Source organism: Astatotilapia calliptera, chromosome 23 (genome assembly GCF_964374335.1).
Source record: "Astatotilapia calliptera chromosome 23, fAstCal68.1, whole genome shotgun sequence".
Lineage (NCBI taxonomy): Eukaryota > Metazoa > Chordata > Actinopteri > Cichliformes > Cichlidae > Astatotilapia > Astatotilapia calliptera.
This window is the reverse complement of record NC_137443.1, coordinates 34,580,167-34,592,184: the sequence shown is the minus strand read 5'-3', so window position 1 is coordinate 34,592,184 and position 12,018 is coordinate 34,580,167. Positions and strand designations below refer to the sequence as shown.

Here is a 12,018-nt window from a genome sequence, read left to right as displayed (position 1 = left end):
CTAGAGTGGCTCTCAGGCCTCCCACAGCTTCCCTCAGTTTTCTGCAGAGCAGTAACTTCACATGAATTACCAAAAAAAATCTTGTGCATTGTGCTTCAAGATTACTGTAAGAAATAATGTGTTTGGTGTAATTAGTCGGCCCAAGACAAAGAACTGTTATTCCGACTGGTTTGCTGTTGTACCTCTGTAGGAATCGTGGTAATCATTTCCTTATCGGGGGTGGTAACGGAGTCCAAACAGTGAATCTGTTTGTGTGATAATCTCTCTGACTGCTGTTTTGGTGTCTCAGCCCCACTAACTTTCTCTAGGGGCGTCTATCTTTGGGTTCTGACACGTTCTTATGGAAAGCACCCAATTTCTGTCCCGCACTTCGGGTGTGTATGAAAGAAATGTCAAATCTTATCAGCAGAATGACATTTCATAAGATCAGAAGTTGTTTTGTGGTGTATTATCATTACCAACATTACTAATGTTGACATATCACAATCAGGTAGAGCTGGGCGATATAAGATTTTTTCATATCACGATATGTTTTTTTCATTTCAGGCGATAACGATATATATCACGATATCAGCCAAATAACTATATTTGTAAGATTTAAATGTGCCGTTGCTCACAAGTAAAATGTGAAATAATCAGCAGCTTGTTTTGATTTAAATATTTATTTCCCATAAGTCAACAGGGTAGATGTACTTAAGGAACATGAGACTTTTTCAGATAAATAAAGGCAAATATTGCAAACTACACAAAAGGCAGCCGCTAAAGCGTTTAAGTTTCAAAATAGAACAAACGAAACAGGCTACTAAATTGTCAATTCCACTTAGAAACAAAATATTAATTCTAAAAATAAATCTTAGTTTGTTTTACAGAAGAACAGACAAAATTGACTAACTTTTGTCAATATCAAATAAACTGAGAACTAAAAGGAAATTCTCAATCTCTCCTTGTTGTATAGCTGAGCTTTTCAAACAGTTTTAACAGTTACTTTAGTCTGACAAAAGCCGAATGACGAATTAGCGCTTCCAGTCAGAGACTGAGGCTACGTCCACACGTACACGGGTATTTTTGAAAACGAAGATTTTCCGTTTTCATTTTAAAAAATAATCCCGTCCACACATAAAGGCAGAAATGAAGGAAAACGCTGCTATGAACATGCCAAAGCAGCAGGTGGCGCTAGATTCCTAACCGTGCAGAAATGTTGGCCAATCAGAAGTCTAGAAGCCTCGGTGGGAAAAAGTAAACAAAGCTGGGGCATAGAAGCAGAACCGAGTCGTATGTGTGGAGGGACAGTAACTGTGTGTATATGTAAGCATTTAAACACTGCAGAGAGTAGAATTAACAGTAACAGTATTGTAGAAATTCATTTCACCGAAACAATAACGTGGCGCACAGTGTGACGTCAAAAAATGCGCACACCTTTGACGCTGCGTTTTCTCCGTTTTTCTAGTCCACACGTAAATGCAAAAACGGAGTTTTCAAAAATCTTCGTTTTCAGTGACCAAAAACGCCGCTTACGTGTGGACGAAAGGTGCAAACGGATAGAAAAATCTGCGTTTTCAAAAATACCCGGGTACGTGTGGACGTAGCGCATGCACCAGTTTATTGTATTTCCAGACTTGCTTTTGGCACAATTTACAGTGCACGCTACTCTGTTTTTTGTCAGACTTGAAATAGCCGAAATACCTTCACACTACGGAACTTCTATGGCTCTTCCGTTCGACAATCTCTCCGGCATTGGAACCATCATCTGTTTTCTCTTCGGTCATGCTCGGTTGATTTTTCTAGTCGGCACACTCATTTCCTCCATTACCCGGGCGGTACGGTGGCTGGCTGCTTCCCAAACAAATACACATGTGCGGCTTGGCACTTGTGCTGTACGTAACAAGTCACGTGACGTGACGCTGCGGCTGTGATTGGTTCGGCTCTGCGCTACTTAATTTGTATTGGCTGCTCTTTTTTTTCTTTTTTCTTTTTTAAGAGGACAAGAGCGGCGAGGTCTATCGCGATAGTTAAATTTTTCTATCGAGAAAAAGTTATATCGCGATACATATCGTTATCGTTCTATCGCCCAGCTCTACAATCAGGTATTTCTTCTTTTAAGCTTCTTGAAGGCTGAGTGTCTGTTCTGGCAGTAAATCAAGGCTATCATTGGCTGATGATGAACTTCAACATCGATGGATGTTGAATATGATATTTATTGTATGTGATTGTGTTGTGCTGTCCTAAACTGTGTGAGTGTTAAATCTGTTCCACTGCAAATGATTGCAGCTACTGCTACTGTACAGCATTGATCGTGTTGTTATTTTTGTGTGTGTGTAGATTACCCAAGTTAAAGTTTGACATTGATGAACCACAGTACTGAGGAGAAGGGACTTTGAGTCAAGTGACTCATCTGTGGCTTTTATTTCAAGTCAGGATTTGACAGGATAGTAAACTGGTTTGGATGCCAGAGTAATCTTGTCAGTTTTTACTTTCTATAGTTTTTCCCAGCACAACATTGCAAGAAAAGAAGCTAAAGGAAATCTGTCAATGAAAAAGGTTTATTCCATGACTGTTATGGTGAAAGTAAGACAAACATTTTGACATGAAAATATGTAGTTTCAATTTCACTTCTACCTGAGTATAGTTACTGTATATCGTTACCAGTTCAGTATTTGTCAGGGAGCGCTCTGGGTTATAATTATTATCTTTATTATAATTACTTTATACTTTATTTTAATACAGCATAACTAAGGGGGGGGACTTGAAGTTGACATCAAGCAAGGATGAGCCAATTGACCCACACTAGCATCTTGCTGTGTGTCGAGGTAAAATAGCATTATTTTACTATTTATACATTCATTACTGTGACATGTTTTTACCTATGAGCGCACTTGTTATCAAATGCCACAGTCTTATTGGTCAGATCTGCTTAAGCTGGGCACACACTGCGATTTTTTTTTTTTCTCAGTCCTATATTCAGCTCCTGCTCAAACTATACGGTTGAATAGCAGGGGTTAGAAGTTCGTAGGTCACGATGCAGGGTCTCACACTATACAGCCCCATGCTCTGATGCAACCTGAGTGCTCACACTGTGCGTCCACAACATGAAGTGGTATGGATGCACAGTGCAAGAGACAGATTTTATAACACAAAATCTGTCTCTTGCTCTCCCTCTCTGTCTTACACACACACACACACACACACACACACACACACACACACACACACACACCGAAAAGGCTTGCCAAAGTTCTACCAGATGGTCCTCCATCACTTGTGTCCAGATCAAACATTGCACTTCTGTGCTACTTTGTCTTTTTCATTTCCATCTTTGTGTTTGCACAAACAGGTTTGATTTTCTTGTGACCATACGATTGCTGATTGTTAACTTTTTTGAGATTTGACTTCTTTGCTGTATTTTAATAAATATTTTCCAGTATTGATATCAAGTTTAAAATTTCAGGATCATGACAACCCTGGTGTATACCTCTGCATCCAAACATATAGCAGCATGGCGGTGGATAGCTGCAACCAGTGTGTATATGTGGATGGTGAATTGGGACTGCAGTAAGAGAGGAAGTTTGCTTAAAGAGAGAAAATGGGGAATAATTAAAAACACACCACCTTTATAGCGACGCGCTCAGCTTTACTGCCAACAAGCGTTTTATTGGTTAATAGCTTACAGAAGATAAAACGCAAACCTGAAAAGAAGCTAATGGTATGTCATGCTGACTCGACCGGTTCAAATCAAATCTCGAAACCTCCTCTTTTGCATTCCTGGGTAATGACTAAGGCAACGAATGTAACGTTTCTGTAGATCTGCATCTAACTGTTGAGGTGTTCTTTGATATGATGACGCTCATTCCTCTGAAAACACACACTGAGCAACAGAAAGAGGTAGACAGAGAGAAAGTTATTGATAGCAGTTGTTTATTGCGGCAATTTGTCAGTGCAAATAAACTGAGCCTCTACTCCGCCTTCCCCCTTTCCACCCACAGAAGCCTGACCCACTGCTGGAGCTGCTGATTAGCTCCATGCATACGCCTCCATAACGGCACGCAGCCTCCTCTTAAAACACCACTCGCAAACTCATTACGTCAGCCTGGCATGCACCTCTGAGCTTTTTATCCATTTGCCTTCCATTATTTATATCCTGGCACTAAAGGTCAGGGCGGATGACGACTCTGAATGACGATATCAGAAAAGATGATTATAAGACTGGGAGCCGTGCAGGCCATGCACGTTAATCCTACAGGGACATTCAAATCAGTGTGGAGGAGATCTCACAGGAGCTCTCTCCTCCAACTGCAGCTTCTGGTTTTTATTCTTCTACTGTTTGCATCACTGCAGCTTCAGCTGGTGCAGCTCTTGCCCTTGTGTGGTTTTTCGTTTTTATGGAGTTAAGACTACAGAGCCGAAGGTGATGCTATCGGATGACCATCATCCCTGACCGCAGGGTAATGGCCAGTCTCCATTTGCAAATTCAAAAGACATCCAGACATAAAGTGCTGAGAGTGTTCTGCACTGGGATGATTGTGTAATTTTATTTCATTTCACACTGCGCAATAGGTCTAATGCAATTCTTGTCACATTGTCTGATGACTCATGTCATGGGCATAAATACTTGTGCAAAACTTCCAGTTTAGTTAAAGTAAAAATCAACCCTTGTGATCTCTTGTTTTATTTGGAGCAGGAGCGAGTACAACTTCATGTTGTGGCAAATTCTTTTAACGCACAGCCTCAAAGCACTTTCAGGTATTTTTCTTATTCGCTGGTCTGTCTTAATCAATTTCAAATGAAACGATGTGATGAGTTCCTACTTTGAAATTACAGACACAAAGACGAAGCTCTCGAGTCGTCAAACAGATGCTGTTGTCTTCGATTTGCAGAAAATAACTTTAAAGTACCTTTGTGGGCCCTCCTTTCCAGTTTGATGTTTACATTGGACTCTACAAAGGTACCTTTGCATAGACCATGGTTCATAATAATCCTAGTTTGTTATCCTGGGCCTTGTTGCAGACACTCAGCTTGAAACAAGCTCACTTTCAGCCATCTTTCTTCTGATTGGCCACCTTTTGTACAGAAAAGGCTTGAACAGCTGGTTACTGGCTTGTTACCACAAGCTTCACTCACAAAGTCACACACATTCTGCAGTCCTGTCTTTGTAATCACCTTAAGACGGGGCAGCTCAAGGGTTCAGCATGTTGCCCAAGGATGCTTTGACATGTAGGCTGGAGGATTCAGTGTTGTATAAATAAAATTGCCATTGCCCCTGTGTCTTCTCCCTCGCCACACCGCCAGCAGGTCGTAGCAGATGTTTGCCCCTCCCCGAGCCTGGTCCTGCTGGATGTTTCTTTCTGTTAAAAGGGAGTTTTTCACACACCCACCTCATTTTGGGCAGGTTTAATGATTGTTAACTACTGTATGTGACAGCAAATAAGGAGAAGCACAAGAGGTGACATTTAACCAAAGCAAAGCCTTTTGAATTTAAACATTGTTTGTTATTGCTTCCTTATTATATGATGCTTGCTGTCCATGGAGCATCACATCTAAACAATTCCTACACTCTTTTGTATCTTTACTGCTTTCTTTCTTGTATCACTTAGCATCCGTTTAAAGTTGTATCGTCACAGTTACCATCGTGTTCTGCAGAATAGCAGTAGCAGAAATTGTTGCATTGCCAGTTATTACAGCCTAAGGATAAGAAGTAGTGGATAAACATCAACAAGATCAAAAATAAAAACAGATTTTGTATTCACGTGTTTGCATTTAAAATTCTTTGTGTGTTGTAAAGACATCTGATAGGTCATTCAGAATGTAGGCAGTCGCACACAATAGCCCTAATGACCTACATAGTACATGTTTATTGTAAGTATTATAATGTAAACTAGTTAGCAGTCAACAGAAGGGGAAATAAAGAAGGTGTTGACAGTGTGATTGGAGCTAGAAAGATAAATGTGTGACACGGTTGTGTGTGGGCCTTGTGTACTCCACACATGCTTCATTTCCCCTCACAATTCAGACCATCAGTGTGAACTGCAGATGTTAATATTTTTGTCTCTATTATATCCACTGTAATAGTGATGTATCCAGTAAAACAAAACAAAAAACCCCACGCAGACAGATAAAGAATTCTGGAGCTGACTGACTCGACCTTATTGATTTAGTTTCTCTCTCTTTCTCTTTATCCAGACCTCCTAAACGGAGCCCAGGAGAAGTGCGAGCTGCCGCCTTTGGATGGTTTCCCTCACTGCGAGGGCAAGCTCAAGGTGAAGCAAACATGCAAACACACATTAAAAACAGGCCTCTCCATCCCACTCTCTGAGCACAGCTTTGAAAAGGAGGTTTGAAACATGTGAAAGACGAGTTACTGAAAGGAGAACTGCCTGCAGAAATTCATAGCGAACAGAAAAGAAAACAAATGACAGTGTAATCTACAAAACATAACCAGCATCTGGCTTATAGCTTTTACATGGACAGTGGACAAAAAGAGTTGATGCAAGGGCGTTAATTAGTTTATTAAATTGCATTAATATTCAAAATATAAAAATAAAAGGTGTAATTTTAGGGCCAATAAAACTCTGAGCTGCAGGTCTGAAGTTTGTTAGGTTGGACATTAATTAACATGCACACCATCATCACGCCTTATTTTCATCAGCACAAAAACTACGTAATCTTTATTAATGTTCCTGTAGTATTTTTTATTATTATTTAAAAGTAGCCTGTGGAGTATTCCTGTGAATACTCTCAGTGTTTCCTGCCAGATCATGGCCTTAAGAGGCACAGGTTACATTCTGCATACCTACCTGTGTGTTAATTTATGGGTGGCCCAGGTATTTGAGGTCAGTTAGTAATGATGCTGTTTTGATTGAAATGGTGATGCACTGAAGAACCATTTATGTAACCCACATGTCACACCGATCGCAACCGATTCCCTCAGCTTCTTTTCAGCACCACACAACATCAGTCATCTCATATATAATGAGCCTTGTAGTCTGTGCTCTACGTTTTTAATCTGTCATATGTTATAAACACGTTGCTGTTAACGAGGTAACGCTTCTGACTCGCTAACAAAAGGAGAGAAAACATACCTCAGAGCCTGTTTCTGTAAATTTGCCTGGATCACAAGATAGACTGGGATAACTGTTACTCAGGTCAACTCAGGTCTGGGAAACACTTTTGTTGCTCTGCATTTTTATTACAGGAAAAATCTGCAATGCAGCTTGAAGCTGGAAACACCCACACAGATTTAAAAGAGCACCACCGGCTCGTATTTCGAATAATTGTGAATGATTAATGAATGTTTTTTTAATAGTTGTTTGCATTAAATTACTCAGTGCATATATGTAGTCGTAATAAGATCTCTTATTACAAAAGTGCAGAGCCCCTAAAGTCCTGAAGGAGGATGCTTTTCATCTGGTGTGAACCTAATTATCTTGCCTGCACAGTCAGTGAAGCTAAAGCCTGATAAGCTGAGTTCTTTGCATTTTTTTGGTGACTGAGTGCAATTAAATCGGTTAATTAGTCAATTATCTGTTGTACACAGGACAGCTAAATATTATTTTCCAAGGCGTCCAACGACTTCAGACACATAACAAGTTTTAGTTTGAACTCAGGATGTTATGCAGTGAAGTTCATCTTTGTCTTAAATCCTTTGCACAAGCTAATTTATATGTTATCTTATATGACGTATATACAGTGTGTTTAGATACCGGGCATAACATTATGACTGACAGGTGACATGAATAACTGATTATCTCTTCATCATAGCACCTGTTCATGGGGGCGATGTATTAGGGAGTGTTAGAAGCACAAACAATGGGCAACTGTAAGCATTTGAGCCAGTTTGACAAGGAGCCAAACTGTGATGGGTAGACGACCAGGTCTCAAAATCTGCAGCTTTTGTGGGGTGTTCCCAGTAAGAAATGGTCAGTATCTATCAAAAGTGGTCCAAGGAAGGAAAAGTTGTGAAAAACTGACAGGGTCATGGTCGGATCAAGCAGACGAGTTACTGTCGCTCAAATTGCTAAAAAAAAAACCCTAACGGCGGTTCTGATAGAAGACAGTCCCTATTATGGAAACGGTAATCCATGATCTTTCAGGGGGATAATGGGCCCTGCCGCAGAGCAAAGATGGTTCATGATGGTTTTAGGAACACAACAATGTGTGAGTAAGCTGTGAGGTGTGTGAAGTCTTTTGGCTCAGACGTCACACAGTTTGACTATTTTTGTTCACTCTTGACTCTGTATGACAACACCAAGAGATGATATCCCTAATATGGTCATCTCAGACACTCAGCCCGACCTGAGCACATTTACCCCCACCCACCTGCTGTTCAGACCTGTTTGCAAGTGGCAACCAATCAGAAGAAAGTTTGTTTAAATGACTTGTTTTAAACAGTGGATGAAATGAGGGGGCTGGACCAAAGTCCATCATAAAGCAAAAAAGGATTATTTCGAAGCAGAACTCATGCATAGCTACTCTAGTACAGTCTGAGATTGAAGAGATGGAGCTGGGAATAGGAAAGTGCTTTCTATCTAGTTAATTCAGTCTGTGATGGCACACTGCTGCCTTCACTTTTAAACAACTAACACATCACTGTTGTTGTGAATGCATACTTCCCAAAACTCCTACATGACACTGCTGTACAGTACCTGCAGGCCGGATGAGCAGATGACAGCCAGGTTTAATTCTGGGGCAGACGGGTACTGGCAGACACAGGTGCATACACCCAAATAAAACACATACGCATGCTGTGTTATGTAAAACAAGACAATGCTTGTCCATTGTCTTGTTTGGTTTTTTGTCTGTGTGTTGGCGAGTCTGTGTCCCTCAAGCTGATGGGGGACTATCATACACACCATCTGCTCAGCCACTCCTAATCTTCCATTTGTACTGTTAGAATTTCCAACTTGGCCTGAGGAAATGCTAAAGCTTTCCTTACACATACACCATCTACACGAGTGCTGCACATGAACTCCTTTTTCCTTTCAGAAAAGGGATCAAAATTCAGTAAACTGGCATTTCACACGAGTAAAACATCTGAAAAATACATTTTCTCCTACTCACAGAACTCTTTTTGGTCATTGTTTAAAGTAACGCAATCTCTATGCATTTGCCTTCCAAACGACTCCGAGCCCATCTGCCAGTTCTCCCAACTATGAAGCGCTTTGAATAGTCGATTTTCTGTTTGCCAGTGCGCTGCTCCCTTAGGTTACTGCAAATCACCATGCATGACGTATTGGAGCCTACGAGCAGGATAGCTGTCAGTCCACATCTCAGCTCAGCAGCCCTTCCACTTCCACAGAAATGCCAGTGCCACAGAAATCTGCCCCCCGGACATCAAATTAGAAGAAGAGTTTCTCATCGCAGTCCGCATCCAGAGTCTCCATCAATCCCGGCTTTCCACACATTTTATTGAGGACATTCTACATTCTTCCATTTCAGTGAAGAATGACATTTTCACATTGAAGGATTTCCACTCAGTCACACATGAAGGTTGCCACTAGGGCTGCCACAAACGATTATTTTGATAGTCGACTAGTCACCGATTATTTTTGCGATTAGTCGACTTATCAGATCATCATCCATTGGACGTAAAACTTATTGCACCAGCATGCATCTGCTCTTATATAACTATCATTAGCTTACAGCTTTAAGTGTTTAAGGTGCTAACTAAAAATAAAGACAAGTTGATGGTTTATTAAATTTTAATGAAATTTGCAGATTGTTTCGGTGAAGTTTAATAAACTCCTTGCTATCTAAAATATAACAGGACACCGGAGTATATTCTCGAGCATCTCACACTTCTGATAATCAGTTGTCTGCTTGACGTTTATTCAGCTGTGTAAAAACTATAACTTTAATCTCAGCCAAACCGATTTACTCAGGAACAAATAAAATACTAAAAAAAAAAAGCCCAGCATAACATTTTTAAGTTATCTAAGTCACTTATATATGTTTAACCTGAGTAGCGAAAGACGGCGGTGGGTTTGAAGACGATTTGCCGGGAGTCCGGCGTTCTCACGGGCTCTAGTGAGCCTTGCCCCCGGCTAGCTATCGAGCTAGTGGGTGACAGACGTCTCTGAAAAAGTCGGAGCGCTTTTGAAAGTATTCTCGCCTGAAAATATGCTAAACGTTTATTTTGTGACCCAGAAAGAATAATAAAAGTAACATTAAGACTAACTAGCTGCCGCCATTGTTGGAAACTGAGCTGGACTGCGCTATGAATTCTGGGACACAGCTACTTCTTTGGGGTTTAACGGCACCTGGCATCCTTGTACATGCACTGCTGCCATCTTCTGTTTCAGTCTGTTATTACACTCTTAAATCCTACTACTTATTCCTGCGTCTTTTGTGATCTTACAAAGCTTCAAACGACTCGTCAACTATTAAATCAGTCGTCGACGATTTTGATAGTCGACGTAATCGTGACTAGTCGACTAATCGTGGCAGCCCTAGTTGCCACAAAGTTAGTAAGGCTGCTCTCAAACATATCACCCTCTCATTCAGATACGATCACTGTAGTTTCAGCAGTGGAGGTCTTTTATATACAGTCTGTGGCTCTTACAATATACGTGTGACATTAAAGTTTATGTTGGGTCAGTATGCCCGTCTCACATTTATCTTCTCCTCTTTCTCAGTGGATGAAGGAGATGTGGCGCTCTGACGGCTGCTACGCCAACTACGGCGTGGATGGATCCACCTGCTCCTTCTTCATCTACCTCAGCGAGGTAAATCCTTCTTTTTTGTGTTAATAAATGTAGATAAAAAAGACTGATTGTATTACATCGTCATGATTACTTTTCATGTGGTACAAAATCAACATCGCAAAAGCAGCACTGGTGTATGAGCGCCTGACCAGCATCTTAACAAGCTGGTTACTGTTTACCATTTATATACAGTGTGTCCGTCTAAGTGTCCGTCTCTGTGTGTCTGCATGTTTTCTCATTAGTTGGCTTTTATATATATCTGTCTCCTTTACTGGTTTCTTTTAATCTGCCTACCTTCAGATGTAAAAAGCAGAAATGAGTAGAAATCACCTTCATCCTCATATTATTTTATAAATGTTTGTCCACCGAGCAGAACAGTTTTAAATAAATACGCTGCTAAACATGGTGTAATTGTTTTAACTGGTTTCTTGTGTTAATTTTGGTCAGTTTTAAAGTTGAAGTAGATGCATATGAGCTGCATACTGTAATCATAATTGTTTCATTTCCTCATCGCCCAAGAGATTGTTACCTGGGTAAATAAAAAGAGTTTTCCTTTAAATGCAGTGCTTTTCTACCAACTATATAAAATGGTAAATTAGTTACTCATTTTCCTGTCTTTAAAAAATACGTGAACCTATTTCCAGCCTTCTGTTTTTATTATTGGACTGTACCAGCATAGCTTGGCATGATTGACAGATCAAAATAATCCTTATTTAGTTTACATTGGCTCATGGCACAACCCCCCCAGTTCTTCCCATCTGAAACGGCACTAAAAATGATTTTTTCAACCTCAGTAAACATGAAGCAATCATTTTTTTTGTAAAATGTAAATGAAATATATAAAATCAAAGGCTTATTTGTTCAAGTACCTAATCATTAAGGAAAATGTGCTTGTTGTAAACTGAATGTAAACCAATCAAGTAAGTTTTATTTTATATTGTGCTGGTATAACAAAATTAACTGAAATTAAAATAGAATTTATATTTGAAATGCTAGTTAAATTAGCATTCTGGGCAGATTTATTTTATTTATTTATTGATTTTATTTTATTTTGTGGGCGTGGCAAGCAACTGCAGAGCTACAGAGCTGAAAGTAAAGAAAGTTGCCTGAAACAGAGTCTCTAAAACACTCTGAGCGTTTGGCTCACTGGGGCTCCTTGTAGATGAGCCAGCTTCATTATTTACAGCCTGAAATGAAATATCTAATGTGGTTACTGACAAATAAAGCAAAACAAAAAATTTGTTTTCATTTGTTTCATGTTTGCTACATTCAGCATTTTTGTGCAACAAGTATTCCTTACTGTAGCAAGTGCTTGTGTCTTATT

General features: G+C 40.0%; 1 protein-coding gene across 3 annotated transcripts in view; it reads left to right on the top strand.

The window, feature by feature from the left end:
• mgat5 (alpha-1,6-mannosylglycoprotein 6-beta-N-acetylglucosaminyltransferase) overlaps positions 1–12,018 on the top strand; it is a 107,430-nt gene that overhangs the window by 38,074 nt on the left and 57,338 nt on the right. For all 3 annotated transcript variants that reach the window (XM_026157599.2, XM_080297881.1, XM_080297882.1), the window contains exons 4-5: positions 6,175–6,251; positions 10,626–10,715. In XM_026157599.2, coding sequence (XP_026013384.1) covers positions 6,175–6,251; positions 10,626–10,715 — 167 coding nt within the window. The remainder of the gene's footprint in view (positions 1–6,174; positions 6,252–10,625; positions 10,716–12,018) is intronic.